A 22823-nucleotide genomic window follows, 5' to 3' on the forward strand; every position below is an offset into this window, starting at 1 on the left:
GTCTATCAGCTGACATGCCGCTCAGACGCTGCAGAAAGCTGTGGAGCACAGGAGAAGGGGTGTCAGGTGTTTAGGGAAGTGTCAGCCGTCGGCCGCGCATAGCTATAACACGTAATGATGCACGGTTGGTGCCCGAATATTGTTTCATTGACTGATTGTTGTCTCTATTACACGGAGCAATAATCGGGCCAATTCGGCCGGTTATCACTCCAGAAGGGGTTATTACACATGCAGGGTCCCTCCAAACAGCTGAAGGGACCATCAAGTACCATATATCGCCTTTAATATTTAATGCTTAGATGCCAGTGTATATAGATGCAGCACGTATATCAATGTCTATAAGCAAAAATGGAAAAGTGGTCGGAACTAAAATAATAAGACTAGCAAAATAAAAGCTTATACCATTCAGAGGAATATTATATGTTTACTAGAGATGAGTGAACCTCGAGTCCATCCGAACCCGAACTTTCGGCATTTCATTAGCGCTGGCTGCTGAAGTTGGATACAGCCAATGACTATATCCATGTTTTCCAGACAACCTTAGAGCTTTATCCAACTTCAGCAGCCACCGCTAATCAAATGCCGATCGTTCGGGTTCGGATGGACTCGAACCCGAACACGATTCGCTCATCTCTGATGTTTACCTGTTATCTATATTAAAGGGTTAGTTCACCCCCCAAAAAATGTTTTTTAAAATCAGCTGTTCCAGAAAGTGACAGAGATTTGTATTTACTTATATTAAAAAAATCTCAAGTCTTCCAGTACTTCCAGCTGTTGTATATCCTGCAGGAAGTGGTGTATTTTTTCCATTCTGGAGAGCGGGAGAGATTTTCTATTGGGATTTGCTACTGCTCTGGACAGTTCCTGTCATGGACAGAGGTGGCAGCAGAGAGCACTGTGTCAGACTGGAGAGAATACATCACTTCCTGCAGGACATACAGCAGCTGATAAGTACTAGAAGACTGGAGATTTTTTTAATAGGAGTAAAATACAAATATCTGGCACTTTCTGACCCCAGTTGATTTGAAATAATTTTTTTTTAACCCCTTTAAAGAATATTACACCAGTCTACCACAACACAACCAATTTAACATAAAATATACCTAAAGGGCAAGAAATATATTTAATGGGAAGAATATGTACCTGCTGACTCCATATTGTATAGCAGACAATACGTCCTCATCTTTTATATTAACAATCTTCATTATGTAACCTTCCAGAAGCTCCTACATATTCGCTGTGATATTGCTTTTGGCAAGACACCAGACCCTTCTATAAATTACTTTCCCCCTCCAATGTTTTCAGCTAATTGGTCCAATCTGAGCGTCCTGGCACAGCAAAGCTTTATCATCATCATCGTCTTCGTCTGTTTATGTTGGATACACATAAACACTGAGGAAATATAAACATAATGGGGAGATTTATCAAACATGGTGTAAAGTGACACTGGCCCAGTTGCCCCTAGCAACCAATCAGATTCCACCTTTCATTTTCCAAAGAGTCTGTGAGGAATGAAAAGTGGAATTTGGTTGTGACCTGACTTTCTGACTTCGCTCTTTGTGTTTGTTAGTCTTTTCCGCATTCTGTGTCCCACCTTACTTAAATTGTACCTGTTGTTTAAAAAAATTTTTTTTCATAAATCAATAGTACAGGCGATTTTAAGAAACTTTGTAATTGGGTTAATTAGCCGAAAAATGCGTTTTTATCATGACAAAGCAGCTTGAAGCTCTCCCACCTGTCTTCATGGTTCTTCTATGTAGAAGGGAGGGGTGGAGGAAGATGAGGCACCAAAACAGGACAACAAAGAGTTAATTTACAGCTACATCACCGGCTATCTCCTCTGAAGTCAGCACTGACCTCTCTGACCTCTGAATAGCCACTTTCACACAGTTCCTGCTGTGTAATCCTTTGTTCTCTGCTCTCTGCTGCCGACTAATCTCCCTCCTTCCTCCTTCCTCCTCCCCCCTCCCCTCTCCATAGAACAGACAGGGGCAACAAGATGCAACAAGACATAATTTCCTGATAATGAGCAGTGAAGGAGAGGAGGGAGGGGGGAGGGGACCTGGGGAAAGTCTTTTTGAATGCAGATAATGGCATATTTGCCTATTAAACCCAATTACAAAGTTTCTTAAAATCTGATAGTCTGTGGGGTCCCTGCAATATGGTGTTCATGCACATGTTTACGAACTTAAATAAACTTTTCATCTTTGCAAGTGCCGGATCGTGTGCTTTCTTCTTGGATCACATGAGCGCACTGGCTGGCTGCGGATCTGAGCACCAAAGGATTGCATTATACCGATAAGCTGACACACCTTGTCTCTTTGTTAGGTGTAATTGCAGCCTCTGCCCCCTATAGACCCGGTCTAGTCTATACACACGTCTGTGCATGTTCTTATAACATTTGGGTTTCAGGCTTGCTGCAGTTTTTACCTTTTCGCAGGTAAAAGAAATCGTCTATAATACCCTCTTACTGCTGAATCAGTTCCCATTACATAACGCCAACATATTTCTGTAATTCTTATAAGAATGGCCTAAATACAGCGGTTCATGGCTTTCAGCAGATCGCTTATTGTGTATGAAAACATAAAGGCTGGTTTGGTATTTCCAATTCTATGTCAATAGGCTTTCAACAGCTATCAGAATGTACAATGTCAGCCTACCCGTGCCTTCACTTATTGTTGATAGCATGATGATCGCTGTGACTAATGGAAGGTTAATGGATTGATTATAACTGCTAAACTTTTTGAGTTCCATTGGATGAATTTATACAGTATTGTTTACTTGTAAGTATAAGAGACAAGAGAATACAGATTATAAAAAATTGGGTTGGTTTAATTTCAAGTGGTGGAGTTGTCAATAGCAGCAGAATAGGTTAATTTAAACGGTCTAGGGTGCGTTCACACGTAACGGATCTGCAGCGGACTTCGAGATTCGCTGCGGACCCCTGCCCTGTACACTTGTGAGCAGACAAACTCGCAGCGGGATGGACATCCTGCTGTGAGTATGTCCGCAGCCCGCCCTGTTACCCCCCCCCCCCCCGCACCAGAGCGTATACATCACCTTCTCCATGCTCCAGCTTGCTTGGGGGACCCAGCGTCTTTACGTCCCGCTTAGCCAATCAGCGTGCTGTGGCCGGGCAGTGCACTGATTGGCCAAGCGGGACATGCTGGGAATTCCAGCTGCAAGTTTGTCTGCTCATAAGTGTACAGGGCAGGGATCCGCAGCGGATCCGATACGTGTGAACGCACCCTAAGGGTATATTCACACGAACGGGCTCGCAGCGAGATTCTCGCTGCGAGCCCGGCAGGTCCTGGCAGTTCCCATACACTACATACTTGCTGCGGTCTAAACGACCACAGCGAGTATGTAATTCTGCCGCCCTTAACCCCTTCTGCTCCCGCCCGGCTCCCCCGCTGTAAACATACTTTACCTATCCTTGCTGCAGGGGTCCGGCGTCCTGCTCTCCCGTCCGGCCAATTAGTGTGTTGCCCAGCTGCAGCCACTGATTGGCCGGACAGGAGAGCAGGACGCCGGACCCGTGCAGCAAGGACAGGTAAAGTATGCTTACAGCAGGGGAGCCGGGCGGGAGCAGAAGGGGTTAAGGGCGGCAGAATTACATACTCGCTGCGGTCGTTTAGACCGCAGCGAGTATATAGTGTGTGGGAACTGCCAGGACCTGCCGGGCTCGCAGCGAGAATCTCACTGCGAGCCGTTCGTGTGAATATACCCTCTGGGTTCACACTATGTATATTTGAGGCTGTATGTTTGAGGCTGTATAGCAACCAAAACAAGGAGTGGATTGAAAACACAGAAAGGCTCTGTTCACATAATGTTGTAATTGAGTGGATGGACGTCATTTAATGGCAAATATGTGCTGTTATTTTGAAACAACGGCTGTTGTATTGAAATAATGGAAGTTATTTACCGTTATATGGCGGCCATCCACTCAATTACAACATTGTGTGAACAGAGCCTTTCTGTGTTTTCAATCCACTCCTGGTTTTGGTTGCTATGAGGACCTGACATGAGGACCTATTATAAAGGAGACATGAAACCTAACTGGGAACAATTTTACTGTGAGCATATGTCACAGGTTTGTTCATCAGCCACAGCCTTGTCTCTGTTATATTTTGGCAACCTTGGAATTAAAGGAGTTATCCACCTTCAAGCTAAAAATGAAATGCTCCCAAACCTAGCTGGTCTTACTCACCAAGCCCCCCTGAGTATTTTGAGCCGTCTCCTGTATTTTTTGCTGCTGCTAATTTTAGACATCCAGAGAGGGTTAGTATGTGAATAAAACAGGGAAAGGATGCAAGATCCAATCCAAGGGGAGGCCAGTCCAATGGGGTCAGGACTGAACTCCTGATCTGATATAAATAGTTCTTAGTTACTGCAGGGGTTGCTGCCTATTGTGAGTTTTGCTCCTTGCTAAGTGTATAATTTTTGTCTCTTTGCCTTATATCTTGACCCCTTTGCCTTCCATTGGACTATCCTCATTTGCCGACCGCCTTGATGGTTTGTGTATCTGTAGCTTTGCTGCCCGCCTGTTATTACCTGGACTGCCGACTATTCTTTATTGTGTTTTTTAGCCTGTCTGCGTTTTGTTTTCCCTGCCTAGGCCAGGGACTGTCACCCAGTTGCTCGCTGCCGCCTTATGCAGACCAAGGCAAGTAGGCAGGGACAGTAGGCAGGATTTATTCTAGGGTCCACTGCCCATGTCCGCCATCTTTGTCAGTCTGAGCGACCAGTCCTAACAGCATGCAGTAGTTTTGCTAAATTGCTTCCATTTGACCACTGTTACGCATTTCACACATATTTATTGGAGTAAACACAGTGTAATTCCGCGGCGGACCTCTCCGCCACGGAATCCCGCCGTGCTCAGTGTGCTGCTGTAAGTGAATGAGAGGGCGCACGCTTGTCCGCTCCCTCTCCTCTTCACTCAAAAAAGTAACATGTTGCTACCTTGAGCGGACGAGCGCACGCCCTCTCATTCACTTACAGCAGCATATTGAGCCGTGTTTACTCAGTGTGAACTGGCCCTAAACGTGTACACAGTATTTTCGGGGTTTTAGTTGTCTACTAGAGATGAGTCCATTTGATTACAGACGTTATTTGCACAATGATGCCCATTATTATGAAAGTCAGCCGTCATTTTTACATGGTGTTATCCTAGCCCTGGGGAGTTCTAGAAAACATGAATACAGCCTATGGTTTAGTGTTGCCACCAATATTCAAATGCTGAGCATTCGGGTTCAAACGAATTTAAGCATACTCAGCTATGGCTGTTACAGTAGTAGTTTTGCGCCTAAATAAGGCTCCATTCACTTCAATGGAACTGAGTTGCAAAACCACACCCAAACTGGAGACAAAAGTGGTGCCATTTCTGGAAGCAAGCGGCCATGTTTATCTAGGATAACCCCTTAAACATTTTAATATTCTAAGCAGTGCATACAGTACATGCAAGTGCCAGATTTTTTTTATTTTTATTCTTTATTTTAAAAGGATTTTTTTGTTTTAATAACACAACAAGAATACGGCATAAAATATACTGCATCAACATTTGACACATCATTCAGCATGATCACAGAACATAGTATGTGAGAAAGGCCGTAAATACATCATGTATCTAACACATATAAGCAGAGGAAAGAAGAATAGTCAAAAGAGATAAAAAAGAGGAAGAGCGAAAAACAAAATAAAACTAGTCCCGGATTTTTAGATGCAGTACGGTGTATCGGTGTATCGGGACCTATTATCTCCTGCTAAGTTGGGGTACTGTGGGGCATTATTTGTGAATAGGATCACAATAGGGGCATTATTAGTGAGTGAATTCTTACCATATGGTACACTGGGGCATCATACTCTCATGAGAGTCAGATGAAGACGATACTGTAAAGAGAACAACTCCGATCAGGGAAGACGCCCCCTGTGAGTCACTGGATGTACAGTAACTGTAATCACTTGTGTGGGCTGCAGAGCCTCTGTTATACTGGTATATGCCACTGTAGGGGGCAATATTGATTTTCTTGGTTTGTGCAACAAATACAGTATATGTGGTCATGGTGTGTAGAGGTTATTAGGCACTTGTATAGTGCTGTTAGTGAGTACAGGACTCTAATTTATGTCCCCACATGTTTTTTAGGTGAAAAAAGGCCTTTTTCTTAAAATAATGATGGCCGTTAATGATGATCATGATCATGATCATAGTTATTATAAAAAAAACACATGTGGGAACACAGCCATAACTGTTGTATATACACATACAGTGGTGCCTTGGATTACGAACATAATTCGTTCAAGGACCGTGGTTGTAATCCAAATCCACTCTTAAACCAAAACAACTTTTTTCATAAGAAATCATAGAAATGCAGACAATTGGTTCCACACCCCAAAAATAATGATTTTATATTCTGAATAACATGTAAAACAAATGAAACAAACATTTATAAGCAGCTGGATATGGGATATTATAAGTTACTGTACAGTATAGCAATCAGCATGTGGAGTATAATGTATAGTAAGTGCATGAACCTGGAAAACAGCAGCAGTTTGTAGATGCAGGATAGAGGTGCAGATCCCCATAAAGCAGTAGCGTAATACAACAGGCTAGAATAGAGAAGCAGGGCTGCTGTCAGAGGTCTTTGTGATCACATGACAGAAATGGGGAAGGGGTATGTTCAGCATGGACCAGGACTGACAGAGACTGCAGGGAGCATAAAGGAATGAGCAGGGCAGATGTGGGCACAGTACAGCAGCACTCTCTGTCCGGGGAGAGAGGGGTTACAGCTAAGAAGAGATTACCTCCACAGTCCTGTCCCCTGATGTGAGCCCCAGCCTAAAGTGGATCTGCTATGATTTTGAAGGTAAGGGAGACTTCCTGGGTCAGAGTACAGTACTGTAGACCCGGCTATGCAGACCATGCCCCTCCCCCCTCCCACCCAGTACGGGGAGCTCTTAAACCAAAGCAATGCTCTTAAACCAAGATACAATTTTGAAAAACTGTGAACTCTTAAACCAAAATGCTCTTAAACCAAGTTACTCTTAAACCAAGGTACCACTGTATATAATTTTCTTTCTAAGGAGGGCATGCCTTAAGGCTTGTGCCCCAGATCTTTTTAGATCAGGTGGATAGAATTGTCTGACATTGTTTTAACAAGGCAGTATTTTTTTAGGCAATTTATAACCTTGAAAAGTTAATTTACAACAATAGCCAAATCTATTGCTTGATTTTGGAGGCCTGTAATATAAAGTCATTTTGTAAATTACAGCAATAAAGCTTCTCTTTACAGTGTTGTCAAATTCCGTCGAACTGGGGAAAGTGCCAGATCAGAAGAGGACAACATCTCTGGGGAGCATGAGATTCAGATTGGACCTGTCCACACAGACCTGGAGGCAGTGGAACTGGAAGATGGAACCACAGTGCCAAAGGAATTTGCCAACCCTACTGATGGTAGGATACTACCCGGGGTACTGGGGCTGTGGGCACACATGCAGGAAGGCAATGAAAATGCAACGTGAATGCATCATTTCATTGCGGTAATTGATCATTTTATGACGGCTTTATTATTACATTAAAGCCTTCGAATGTCCAAGCATGATGGCAATTGTAGTTGTGCAACAGCTGGAGGGCCGAAGGTTCCCCATCCCTGCATTAAAGCAATAAACTCCAACCAACATACCCTCAGTGGTCTTATTTATAATCAGTAAGGATTAAATGTTTCCACGTTTTAAAGCGACTCTGTACCCACAATCGGCCCCTCCTAAACCGCTTGTACCGTCAGATAGCTGCTTTTAATCCAAGATCTGTCCTGAGGTCTGTTCGGCAGGTGATGCTGTTATTGTCCTAAAAAACAACTTTTAAACTTGCAGCCCTCTGTCAAACTGACATGGCCTACAGTGTCTGTGCATTAGGCTGGCACAACCTCTCCGTCCCCCCTTCCTGCCCTCCTCATCATTAGGAATGCTCCAGGCAGGTTTTCTACTATTCATCACCTGTGTGAGCACGGCACATGTGCTGGATCGTTAGGGCACCTGTGCAATGTTCAGACAAGTGAGGAATAGAAGAAATTCTGCCAGGGGCAATCCTAATGATGAAGAGGATGAGGAGGAGAGACTAAGAGGTGATGCAAGGGCATAGATACTTGAGGCCACGCCAATTTGACAGAGGGCTGCAAGTTTAAAGTAGTTTTTTAGGACAATAACTACATCACCTGCCGAACTGACCCCAGGACATATCTTGGATTAAAAGCAGCTATCTGAAGGTACAAGTGGTTTAGGGGGGGGGGGGGGGGTCAGATTGTGGGTACAGAGTCACAGTCTTCACTAATATATTCTACTCAAAAATATCCAACACCGTGTGGACGTGATTTTCCCTTGGGGTATGTTCACACACTGTGGACTTGTTGCAGATTGGCTGCAGATTCTGACTTCCCTATTGAAGTTAATGAGTGAAAACCTGCAAAAAATCTGCAATGAATCCTCAATGTGCAAACAGACCATAAAGATATACCAAGACATTAAAGGACAATTCCTGCCGGGGAGGGAGTTCAGCCAGTCAATGGCCGAGGTGGGACCCTGCTACAGCCGCTAACGGACTGAGCGGGCCTGACACAACACGTGCCAGGTCCCCACTCAGACCAGGTAGAGGCCAGGGTCCGGAGCATCGGTAAGCAGCCACCAGCGCTGTAGCCGGGGAGTTGAGAGCATGTTATTTCTTTCATTCGCCCCCTTCCTGGCAGTTCTCCAAAAAATCCTCCTGCCCGGAATTGCCTTTTAACAATAAACATATGCCACATAACAACAATATTCCTTTGTTGCTCATTATCTTTTACTGCCCCTGCCCTCTCGGAATTTATGCTTTGGAAGGGCACCAAGGATAACTGCTGTATAGGATACACTGCCTGCACAGAATACACTGCCTGCACAGGATACACTGCGCGCACAGGATACACTGCCCGCACAGGATACACTGCCCGCACAGGATACACTGCCCGCACAGAATACACTGTACACTGCCCGCACAGGATACACTGCCCTCACAGGATACACTGCCCGCACAGAATACACTGCCCGCACAGAATACACTGCCTGCACAGGATACACTGCGCGCACAGGATACACTGCCCGCACAGGATACACTGCCCGCACAGGATACACTGCCCGCACAGGATACACTGCCCGCACAGGATACACTGCCTGCACAGAATACACTGCCCGCACAGGATACACTGCCTGCACAGAATTCACTGCCTGCACAGGATACACTGCCCGCACAGGATACACTGCCCGCACAGGATACACTGCCCGCACAGAATACACTGCCTGCACAGGATACACTGCCCGCACAGGATACACTGCCCGCACAGGATACACTGCCCGCACAGGATACACTGCCCGCACAGGATACACTGCCTGCACAGGATACACTGCCCGCACAGGATACACTGCCCGCACAGGATACACTGCCTGCACAGGATACACTGCCTGCACAGAATACACTGCCTGCACAGGATACACTGCCCGCACAGGATACACTGCCCGCACAGGATACACTACCTGCACAGAATACACTGCCCGCACAGGATACACTGCCTGCACAGAATACACTGCCCGCACAGGATACACTGCCCGCACAGGATACACTGCCCGCACAGGATACACTGCCCGCACAGGATACACTGCCCGCACAGGATACACTGCCCGCACAGAAAACACTGACTGCACAGAATACACTGCCCGCACAGAATACACTGCCTGCTCAGAATACACTGCCTGCACAGGATACACTGCCCGCACAGGATACACTGCCCTCACAGGATACACTACCTGCACAGAATACACTGCCCGCACAGGATACACTGCCCGCACAGGATACACTGCCTGCACAGAATACACTGCCCGCACAGGATACACTGCCTGCACAGAATACACTGCCCGCACAGGATACACTGCCCGCACAGGATACACTGCCCGCACAGAATACACTGCCCGCACAGGATACACTGCCCGCACAGGATACACTGCCCGCACAGGATACACTGCCCGCACAGGATACACTGCCCGCACAGAATACACTGCCTGCACAGGATACACTGCCCGCACAGAATACACTGCCCGCACAGGATACACTGCCCGCACAGGATACACTGCCCGCACAGAATACACTGCCCGCACAGGATACACTGCCCGCCCAGGATACACTGCCCGCACAGAATACACTGCCCGCACAGGATACACTGCCCGCACAGGATACACTGCCCGCACAGAAAACACTGACTGCACAGAATACACTGCCCGCACAGAATACACTGCCCGCACAGGATACACTGCCTGCACAGAATACACTGCCCGCACAGGATACACTGCCCGCACAGAATACACTGCCCGCACAGGATACACTGCCTGCACAGAATACACTGCCTGCACAGGATACACTGCCCGCACAGAAAACACTGACTGCACAGAATACACTGCCCGCACAGAATACACTGCCCGCACAGGATACACTGCCCGCACAGGATACACTGCCCGCACAGGATACACTGCCCGCACAGGATACACTGCCCGCACAGGATACACTGCCCGCACAGGATACACTGCCCGCACAGGATACACTGCCTGCACAGGATACACTGCCTGCACAGAATACACTGCCTGCACAGAATACACTGCCCGCACAGGATACACTGCCCGCACAGGATACACTGCCCGCACAGGATACATTACCTGCACAGAATACACTGCCTGCACAGAATACACTGCCTGCACAGAATACACTGCCCGCACAGGATACACTGCCCGCACAGAATACACTGCCCGCACAGGATACACTGCCTGCACAGAATACACTGCCCGCACGGGATACACTGCCCGCACAGGATACACTGCCTGCACAGAATACACTGCCCGCACAGGATACACTGCCCGCACAGGATACACTGCCTGCACAGAATACACTGCCTGCACAGGATACACTGCCCGCACAGGATACACTGCCCGCACAGGATACACTGCCCGCACAGAATACACTGCCCGCACAGAATACACTGCCCGCACAGGATACACTGCCCGCACAGGATACACTGCCCGCACAGAATACACTGCCCGCACAGGATACACTGCCCGCACAGGATACACTGCCCGCACAGAATACACTGCCCGCACAGGATACACTGCCTGCACGAATACACTGCCTGCACAGCTATGTAATAGTTACGCACACCTTGATACAGGGTCTTGAGCTCCCTAAGCTATGTTCACAATTAGCGTTTAATTAGCGATTAATTGTCGTTAATTAGCGCTATTATTTCGGGAATTGCGCACTTCGAAGCAAAATAGCACCAATTAATGCTAATTAAGCACTACACATCCTCACATCCTCCATCAGTACACAAATGCAAATCACCTGATTCAGTCTAATAAGCATTCCATTTTATATATCTTAATATCTAAATATGATGATACAGTCAAAATAAGTAGTTGCGTTATAACTGAGCACACAGTGTAACTACCTGTGACCATAGCTATAATGCCTATTTTATATAGAGCACGGTCACTGACAGGCTATGTTCCCACTCCGTAATAATATCAGCAGAAGGTGGGTGTCTTGTTAAACAGATGGCCACTAATATTGATCATGATCATTATTAGTGTCTGTCTATGTTACAAGATGGCCGCCCTCCCCGATATTTTCCAGAAGTGGGAACATAGCCTGAGTGAGTCAGTGAGTGGCTGCTGGGGAGAATGAGTTATCACAGAAAGCAGTTGGGTAGATATGTGTGGAAAATGTGAATGAGTATGGTTTAAAGTTATTTACTATTTGAAGGGGGAAGTCCGACCAGACCCATTTTTTTAGCAAGTGCTGGGGAGGATAAAAAAAATAACATGCTCTTACCTCCTCCGCACTAGGACAGGTGGCCACATTCTGCCACTCCAGTCCCTGGGTCTCCAGCCACTTCTTGGTCTAAATAGGGACCTGGGACGTGACATGTGAGGTCCGCTCAACCAGTCAGCGTCTGTAGTGGGGTCCCACTAAGCGAACCTCACACATCACGGTCCTAGGTCCTTGTTCAGACCAGGAACCCGGGGACCAGAGCGGAGTTATGTGGTCACCAGTGCTGGAGCGGGGGAGGTAAGAGCATGTTATCTCTTTTATCCTCCCCCTCCCCAGCACTGGCTAAAAAATGCAAGTCCTATCATTTGACAGTGATAAATAATCTTACCCTATGATTTAGTTGTCAATAGCCTCACTTTTTTTATTCTTCCTTTCAGACACATTTATGGTGGAAGATGCAGTGGAAGCAATTGGATTTGGGAAATTCCAGTGGAAACTGTCAATCCTCACTGGACTTGCCTGGGCAAGTAACCCACTATAACAATCATTCCAAAAACTGAACAGCATTTAAAGGAGAAGTCCGGCAAAATTTTTTATTAAAGTATTGTATTGCCCCCCAAAAGTTATACAAATCACCAATATTCACTTATTACAGGAAATGCTTCTAAAGTTCTTTTTTTCCCTGCACTTACTACTGCATCAAGGCTTCACTTCCTGGATAAAATGGTGATATCACTTCCTGGATAAAATGGTGATATCACTTCCTGGATAAAATGGTGATGTCACTTCCTGGATAACATGGTGATGTCACTTCCTGGATAAAATGGTGATGTCACGACCAGACTCACAGAGCTGTGCGGGCTGTGGCTGCTGGAGAGGATGATGGCAGAGGGATGCTCAGTGTCCCTCCAGTGCCCTGTGTCCCTCAGTGTCCCCCTACCATGATCCTCTCCAGCAGCCACAGCCCGCACAGCTCTGGGAGTCGGGTCGTGACATCACCATTTTATCCAGGAAGTGACATCACCATTTTATCCAGGAAGTGAAGCCTTGATGCAGTAGTAAGTGCAGGGAAAAAAGCGCTTTATAAGCATTTCCCATAATAAGTGTATATTGGTGATTTGTATAACTTTTGGTGGGCAATACAATACCTTAATAAAAAATTTGCCGGACTTCTCCTTTAAAGCAAATTCTTGTTACTACCTATGTATGATTATTATTATTTTAGATACATAAACAATAGAAAATGGTTTGTTTGTTTGTTTTATACATTCACTTGGAACCTAAATCTACATGGCAGCACTTAGCAGACAATTAGCAGGTACCATTCATATTCATCTAATGGTCTCTAACAGTGGTTTTCTATAGGAACTCTCTGTTGCCATATTAACTTGTTACAATACAACATCCAGACAGACAATATTGCAGACATAGTCATCCCCTGAACAGAGCCAGTTTGGATAGCATAATATCAGTATGTCAACCTTCACCCTAAAATTTAACCATATAAAAATCATGGGGTCACATTTGTTTTTGTATCTTTGGGTTTACAGTTTGTTTTAAAAATTATTAGGCCGTAGTATTCCCCAATATTATTATTAAAGTGACTCTGTACCTACAATCTTCCCCCCCCCCCCCCAAACCACTTGTACTGTCAGATAGCTGCTTTTAATCCAAGATCTGACCTGACGTCCGTTCGGCAGGTGATGCAGTTATTGTCCTAGAAAACAACTTTTAGACGTGTAGCCCTGAGTCAAACTGGCGTGGCCTAGAGTGTCTGTGCATTAGGCTGGCACAACCTCTCTGTCCCTCCTCCTCCCTCTTCATTATTTGGAATACTCCAGGCAGTTATTCTCCTGTTCATCAGCTGTGTGAACACTGCACATGGGCTGGATCGTTAAGGCACCTGTGCAGTGTTCACTGCAGAGGAATAGGAAAAATCCGACCAGTGGCATTCCTAATGATGAAGAGGGCGGGGAGGAGGGACAGAGGTTGTGCCAGCCTAATCCATACACAATCTAGGCCACGCCAGTTTGACACAGGGATTGTTTTTTAGGACAATAACTGCATCACCTGCCGAACGGACCCCAGGACAGATCTTGGATTAAAAGCAGCTATCCGAAGGTACAAGTGGTTTGGGGCGGTCAGATTGTGGGTACAGAGTTGCTTTAAATGGAAACTAACATGCAGATATGTCCCTATAGCCCTATAGTAAGTTTCTTACCTTCATCCTCTGCACTGTTTCCATGATATTTGCAGTTTAATCAATATGCTAAGTAGGTGTTTTTGAGCACTGAAGGTGGAGCTCCACTGCCCCACCCCCTGGCCAGCCTGCTCTGCTGATATTGATAAGGAGAGGCTGGCTGGTAGTCCCACCCCCAGTGCACCAATATAACTTATTTGTATAGGGATTCAACTCCTCATATTGTGTAAGAAACTTACCTTCATCCTCAGTTCCTATGCACTATAGGGAGATATCAGCAGGTTACGTCCATTATTGTAAAATAACGGCCGTTGTTTGGCCTCAAAATGACGGCTATCCTAAAAGATGGCGTTTGAACATAGCCTATACTTTCATGACTTTGATCAATAATGATAACTGCATCTATGTTATTTCTATGTGATTTCTTGAACTGTTACGTTCTCTTGCTGATGTCATTTTACCATCTTGAGTTATCTCCCCGTTTTTTTTCCCTCTTGATCTCTGTAGATGGCAGATGCAATGGAAATGATGATTCTTAGCATCCTGGCTCCACAGCTCCACTGTGAATGGAGACTCCCCAGTTGGCAGGTTGCTTTGCTAACATCGGTAAGCAGACGTACCGACCGGTTCTTGGATCCAATACCAGGTGTTACATTGACGTAATGTGTTTAAGGACTTGCACTTATCCTGAGTAAGCACAAAGCTTTGCTGGCACAGTTATGGAATATAAAATTGTTAGCTGCAGCAGCGCTGTCATAAATTTATACCAGAAGGCTCTAGAGGCTCTAGGTAACTGAAGCTTTTTAGCATTTCCATTAGACAGGGGTAGGGAACATTGGCCCTCCAGCTGTTGCAAAACTACAACTCCCATCATGCCTGGACAGCCAAAGCTTTAACTTTGGCTGTCCAGGCATGATGGGAGTTGTAGTTTTGCAACAGCTGGAGAGCCAAGGTTCAGACTACCCCTGCCATAAGAGATTAGTTTGTAACTGTGTCTTCAGAAGCAATTATAAAACATATCAATTTCATCTCTCTACCTTGTGTCAACCTCAAAATCTGTAGGAAGTTACAGTTGCAAGAAAAAGTAAGTGAACCCTTTGGGATTACCGGATTTCTGCATTGATTACAAAAAATGATGCGGTCTCATTGTTAGGTCACAGTTATAGACAGAATCTAATCAAACTAACACCATAAAAGTAGTTATACTGTGCATGTCTTTTATTGAGCACAGTGAGTAAACATCCACAATGCAAGGAGTAAATGTGAACAAACCTTAGAACTGATTAAATTGTAAATGAAGTACCTCCAGCCAACACTTACTGTATGTCTTGAATATTGATCAGAATATCAGTCAGACCATCATCGACACATCAGAAAGGTGTCTAGGTTTCATGTGTTTATAACTTCCATCTAAGGGCGGGTCCAGACTACAGAATTCTCGCAGATAAATTCTGCGGAATTACGTGCTTACGGCCGCGCACCTTTCCGCCGGCTCCATAGACACCATTCTATGGGACGTCTGATTCCGCATTCCACCAAAGAATTGAAGTGACAATTCTTTCGGTGGATAGCAGAATCAGCCGGCCCATGGAATCGTACAGCCGGCGGTGAGTGCGTACAGGCGACAGAATTCCGTGGAATTTATCCGCGAGAATTCCGTAGTCTGAACCCACCCTAATATTGGAATAATGGTCTAATCTCCACTTGTCCAACTAGTTCCCCCAGATATACCCATCTCTATACTTACTTGTCCCTATGTCCCTGCAGCACAGCGTCATGAGCGCACTCTCCACCACCAGCCTCACCGTTGAAATACTCGCTCAGCCAGCCAGTGACTGGGATAGGACTGGCTAAGCCGGTAATTCCCGCTGGAGCAACACAATGCAGGTAGCCGCTGGGAGAAACTGGAGCCTGCTGGCGGGGAGTGTGCTTCAGGGGCTCAGGGATGGGTAAGGATTCTTTATTATGTTTCCCCCTCCCCCTACAAGCTCTGGATTTTCTAAATTTGGCCAGAGTTCCCATCATGATTTTAATATAGGTCATTCAGGATAATAAAGCTGAATTTTTCTTTTACAATTCAAACCTTTTGAATAGAGATGATCGAACAGGGCCGAGGTTCAGGTTGCACAAACCCGAACCATCTGCATCTGATTCCCGCTGCCTTCCCGTTCCATGGGGAAGGTGGAGATAGCCCGAGTACTGCCTGGAAAACAGGGATACAGCCTATTACCTAGGCTGTATCCCTGTTTTCCAGGCGGTACTGTAGTTCTCTCCACCTTCCCCACGGAACGGGAAGGCAGCGGGAATCAGATGCAGATGGTTCGGGTTTGTGCAACCTGAACCTCGGCCCTGTTCGATCATCTCTACTTGTGAAATTCTGGTGTCTAAATAAAAGATCCAGAATGCCCCCCCCCCTTATTGGTCTTTGTATTTGTTCTATAATAAAAACCCCCAATATACATTTGTCACAACTATTGCAGACTTTATCATATACTCTTGACCAGGTCATTTTGGCAACAGGGCGATTTTTGATAAAAGTGCCCCCCCCCCCCCCACCTCACTCAGTTACGCTCTGGGGAAGGAAGGGGGGCTTTTATCAAGATTCAGGATACTATGGGGAAGCAGTGTGTGTATTGCAGCATAGAGCAGTGCAGCGCTCCTAACAGATAATGTTTTACTCAATACAAATTCATCATACAGTGACTCACAGGTGACGTCTTCTTTGATCTGAGGCGTCACTTTCACTTTTTCTCTCCATCCGGCTCAGACCTCCATGATGGTTTCTTGCAGCTACAATTCATCTATTCTGAACCTGCCAGACAAACATCTCAGGATCCGCACTTCCAGGAACTTCCTTCCCACCTATAAGGTCCCAAACTGTATGCTGGGAGAGCTGGATGACCTCCATTACACTGACATACAGGATGCTGGGAAAGCTGGGTGACCTCCATTATACACTGACATACAGGATGCTGGGAGAGCTGGATGACCTCCATTACACTGACATACAGGATGCTGGGAAAGCTGGGTGACCTCCATTACATTGACATACAGGATGCTGGGAGAGTTGGATGACCTCCATTACACTGACATACAGGATGCTGGGAGAGTTGGATGACCTCCATTACACTGACATACAGGATGCTGGGAGAGTTGGATGACCTCCATTACACTGACATACAGGATGCTGGGAGAGCTGGGTGACTTCCATTATACACTGATATAGTGACATACAGGATTAGGGGAGAGCTGGGTGACCTCCATTATACACTGACATACAGGATTAGGGGAGAGTTGGGTGATCTCCATTATACACTGACATACAGGATGCTGGGAGAGTTGGATGACCTCCATTATACACTGACATACAGGATGCTGGGAGAGCTGGGTGACCTCCATTATACACTGATATAGTGACATACAGGATTAGGGGAGAGCTGGGTGACCTCCATTATACACTGACATACAGGATTAGGGGAGAGCTGGGTGACCTCCATTATACACTGACATACAGGATGCTGGGAGAGTTGGGTGACCTCCATTATACACTTACATACAGGATGCTGGGAGAGCTGGGTGACCTCTATTATACACTGATATAGTGACATACAGGATTAGGGGAGAGCTGGGTGACCTCCATTATACACTGCCATACAGGATTAGGGGAATGCTGGGTGACCTTCATTATACACTGACATACAGGATGCTGGGAGAGCTGGGTGACCTCCATTATACACTGACATACAGGATTAGGGGAGAGCTGGGTGACCTCCATTATACACTGACATACAGGATGCTGGGAGAGTTGGATGACCTCCATTATACACTGACATACAGGATGCTGGGAGAGCTGGGTGACCTCCATTATACACTGATATAGTGACATACAGGATTAGGGGAGAGCTGGGTGACCTCCATTATACACTGACATACAGGATTAGGGGAGAGCTGGGTGACCTCCATTATACACTGACATACAGGATGCTGGGAGAGTTGGGTGACCTCCATTATACACTTACATACAGGATGCTGGGAGAGCTGGGTGACCTCTATTATACACTGATATAGTGACATACAGGATTAGGGGAGAGCTGGGTGACCTCCATTATACACTGTCATACGGGATTAGGGGAGAGCTGGGTGACCTCCATTATACACTGACATACAGGATTAGGGGAGAGCTGGGTGACCTCCATTATACACTGACATACAGGATTAGGGGAGAGCTGGGTGACCTCCATTATACACTGACATACAGGATTAGGGGAGAGCTGGGTGACCTCCATTATACACTGCCATACAGGATTAGGGGAGAAATGGGTGATCTCCATTATACACTGACATACAGGAATAGGGGAGAGCTGGGTGACCTCCATTATACACTGACATACAGGATTAGGGGAGACCTGGGTGACCTCCATTATACACTGACATACAGGATTAGGGGAGAGCTGGGTGACCTCCATTATACACTGACATACAGGAATAGGGAAGAGCTGGGTGACCTCCATTATACACTGCCATACAGGATTAGGGGAGAGCTGGGTGACCTCCATTATACACTGCCATACAGGATTAGGGGAGAGCTGGGTGACCTCCATTATACTCTGACATACAGGATTAGAGGAGAGCTGGGTGACTTCCATTATACACTGACATACAGGATTAGGGGAGAGCTGGGTGACCTCCATTATACACTGCCATACAGGATTAGGGGAGAGCTGGGTGACCTCCATTATATACTGACATACAGGATTAGGGGAGAGCCGGGTGACCTCCATTATACACTGACATACAGGATTAGGGGAGAGCAGGGTGACATACATTATATACTGATATAGTGACATACAGGATTAGGGGAGAGCTGGGTGACCTCCATTATACACTGACATACAGGATTAGGGGAGAGCTGGGTGACCTCCATTATACACTGACATACAGGATTAGGGAAAAGCTGGGTGATCTCCATTATACACTGACATACAGAAATAGGGGAGAGCTGGGTGACCTCCATTATACACTGACATACAGGATGCTGGGAGAGCTGGGTAACCTCCATTATACACTGATATAGTGACATACAGGATTGGGGGAGAGCTGGGTGACCTCCATTATACACTGACATACAGGATTAGGGAAGAGCTGGGTGACCTCCATTATACACTGACATACAGGATTAGGGGAGAGCTGGGTGATCTCCATTATACACTGACATACAGGATTAGGGGAGAGCTGGGTGACCTTCATTATACACTGCCATACAGGATTAGGGGAGAGCTGGGTGACCTCCATTATACACTGCCATACAGGATTAGTTGAGAGCTGGGTGACCTCCATTATACACTGACATACAGGATGCTGGGAGAGCTGGGTGACCTCCATTATACACTGACATACAGGATTAGGGGAGAGCTGGGTGACCTCCATTATACACTGACATACAGGATGCTGGGAGAGCTGGGTGACCTCCATTATACACTGACATACAGGATTAGGGGAGAGCTGGGTGACCTCCATTATACACTGACATACAGGATGCTGGGAGAGTTGGATGACCTCCATTATACACTGACATACAGGATGCTGGGAGAGCTGGGTGACCTCCATTATACACTGATATAGTGACATACAGGATTAGGGGAGAGCTGGGTGACCTCCATTATACACTGACATACAGGATTAGGGGAGAGCTGGGTGACCTCCATTACACACTGCCATACAGGATTAGGGGAGAAATGGGTGATCTCCATTATACACTGACATACAGGAATAGGGGAGAGCTGGGTGACCTCCATTATACACTGACATACAGGATGCTGGGAGAGCTGGGTGATCTCCATTATACACTGATATAGTGACATACAGGATTAGGGGAGAGCTGGGTGACCTCCATTATACACTGACATACAGGATTAGGGGAGACCTGGGTGACCTCCATTATACACTGACATACAGGATTAGGGGAGAGCAGGGTGACCTCCATTATACACTGCCATACAGGATTAGGGGAGAGCTGGGTGACCTCCATTATACACTGCCATACAGGATTAGGGGAGAGCTGGGTGACCTCCATTATACTCTGACATACAGGATTAGAGGAGAGCTGGGTGACTTCCATTATACACTGACATACAGGATTAGGGGAGAGCAGGGTGACATACATTATATACTGATATAGTGACATACAGGATTAGGGGAGAGCTGGGTGACCTCCATTATACACTGACATACAGGATTAGGGGAGAGCTGGGTGACCTCCATTATACACTGACATACAGGATTAGGGGAGAGCTGGGTGACCTCCATTATACACTGACATACAGGATTAGGGGAGAGCAGGGTGACATACATTATATACTGATATAGTGACATACAGGATTAGTGGAGAGCTGGGTGACCTCCATTATACACTGACATACAGGATTAGGGGAGCTGCTGGGTGACCTCCATTATACACTGACATACAGGATTAGGGAAAAGCTGGGTGATCTCCATTATACACTGACATACAGAAATAGGGGAGAGCTGGGTGACCTCCATTATACACTGACATACAGGATGCTGGGAGAGCTGGGTAACCTCCATTATACACTGATATAGTGACATACAGGATTGGGGGAGAGCTGGGTGACCTCCATTATACACTGACATACAGGATTAGGGGAGAGCTGGGTGACCTCCATTATACACTGACATACAGGATTAGGGGAGAGCTGGGTGATCTCCATTATACACTGACATACAGGATTAGGGGAGAGCTGGGTGACCTTCATTATACACTGCCATACAGGATTAGGGGAGAGCTGGGTGACCTCCATTATACACTGCCATACAGGATTAGTTGAGAGCCTGGTGACCTCCATTATACACTGACATACAGGATGCTGGGAGAGCTGGGTGACCTCCATTATACACTGACATACAGGATTAGGGGAGAGCTGGGTGACCTCCATTATACACTGACATACAGGATGCTGGGAGAGCTGGGTGACCTCCATTATACACTGATATAGTGACATACAGGATTAGGGGAGAGCTGGGTGACCTCCATTATACACTGACATACAGGATTAGGGGAGACCTGGGTGACCTCCATTATACACTGACATACAGGATTAGGGGAGAGCTGGGTGACCTCCATTATACACTGACATACAGGATTAGGGGAGAGCTGGGTGACCTCCATTATACACTGACATACAGGATTAGGGGAGAGCTGGGTGACCTCCATTATACACTGACATACAGGATTAGGGGAGAGCTGGGTGACCTCCATTATACACTGCCATACACGATTAGTGGAGAGCTGGGTGATCTCCATTATACACTGACATACAGGAATAGGGGAGAGCTGGGTGACCTCAATTATACACTGACATACAGGATGCTGGGAGAGCTGGGTGACCTCCATTATACACTGATATAGTGACATACAGGATTAGGGGAGAGCTGGGTGACCTCCATTATACACTGACATACAGGATTAGGGGAGACCTGGGTGACCTCCATTATACACTGACATACAGGATTAGGGGAGAGCTGGGTGACCTCCATTATACACTGACATACAGGAATAGGGAAGAGCTGGGTGTCCTCCATTATACACTGACATACAGGATTAGGGGAGAGCTGGGTGACCTCCATTATACACTGACATACAGGATTAGGGGAGAGCTGGGTGACCTCCATTATACACTGCCATATAGGATTAGGGGAGAGCTGGGTGACCTCCATTATACACTGCCATACAGGATTAGGGGAGAGCTGGGTGACCTCCATTATACACTGCCATACAGGATTAGAGGAGAGCTGGGTGACCTCCATTATACACTGACATACAGGATTAGGGGAGAGCTGGGAGACCTCCATTATACGCTGCCATACAGGATTAGGGGAGAGCTGGGTGACCTCCATTATACACTGACATACAGGATTAGGGGAGAGCTGGGTGACCTCCATTATACACTGACATACAGGATTAGGGGAGAGCTGGGTGACCTCCATTATACACTGACATACAGGATTAGGGGAGAGCTGGGTGATCTCCATTATACACTGACATACAGGAATAGGGGAGAGCTGGGTGACCTCCATTATACACTGACATACAGGATGCTGGGAGAGCTGGGTGACCTCCATTATACACTGATATAGTGACATACAGGATTAGGGGAGAGCTGGGTGACCTCCATTATACACTGACATACAGGATTAGGGGAGAGCTGGGTGACCTCCATTACACTGACATACAGGATTAGGGGAGAGCTGGGTGACCTCCATTATACACTGACATACAGGATGCTGGGAGAGCTGGGTGACCTCCATTATACACTGATATAGTGACATACAGGATTAGGGGAGAGCTGGGTGACCTCCATTATACACTGACATACAGGATTAGGGGAGAGCTGGGTGACCTCCATTACACTGACATACAGGATTAGGGGAGAGCTGGGTGACCTCCATTATACACTGACATACAGGATTAGGGGAGAGCTGGGTGACCTCCATTATACACTGACATACAGGATTAGGGGAGAGCTGGGTGATCTCCATTATACACTGACATACAGGAATAGGGGAGAGCTGGGTGACCTCCATTATACACTGACATACAGGATGCTGGGAGAGCTGGGTGACCTCTATTATACACTGATATAGTGACATACAGGATTAGGGGAGAGCTGGGTGACCTCCATTATACACTGACATACAGGATTAGGGGAGAGCTGGGTGACCTCCATTACACTGACATACAGGATTAGGGGAGAGCTGGGTGACCTCCATTAT

The 22823-nt window shown here is 46.4% G+C and overlaps 1 protein-coding gene across 1 annotated transcript in view; it reads left to right on the forward strand.

Moving 5' to 3' along the window:
• Window positions 1-22823, forward strand: part of SVOP (SV2 related protein) — a 47949-nt gene that overhangs the window by 2217 nt on the left and 22909 nt on the right. The window contains exons 2-4 of the mRNA XM_069961394.1: window positions 7290-7450; window positions 12271-12356; window positions 14541-14639. Coding sequence (XP_069817495.1) covers window positions 7290-7450; window positions 12271-12356; window positions 14541-14639 — 346 coding nt within the window. The remainder of the gene's footprint in view (window positions 1-7289; window positions 7451-12270; window positions 12357-14540; window positions 14640-22823) is intronic.

Source organism: Dendropsophus ebraccatus, chromosome 3, assembly GCF_027789765.1.
Source record: "Dendropsophus ebraccatus isolate aDenEbr1 chromosome 3, aDenEbr1.pat, whole genome shotgun sequence".
In the NCBI taxonomy this organism is placed as follows: Eukaryota; Metazoa; Chordata; class Amphibia; order Anura; family Hylidae; genus Dendropsophus; species Dendropsophus ebraccatus.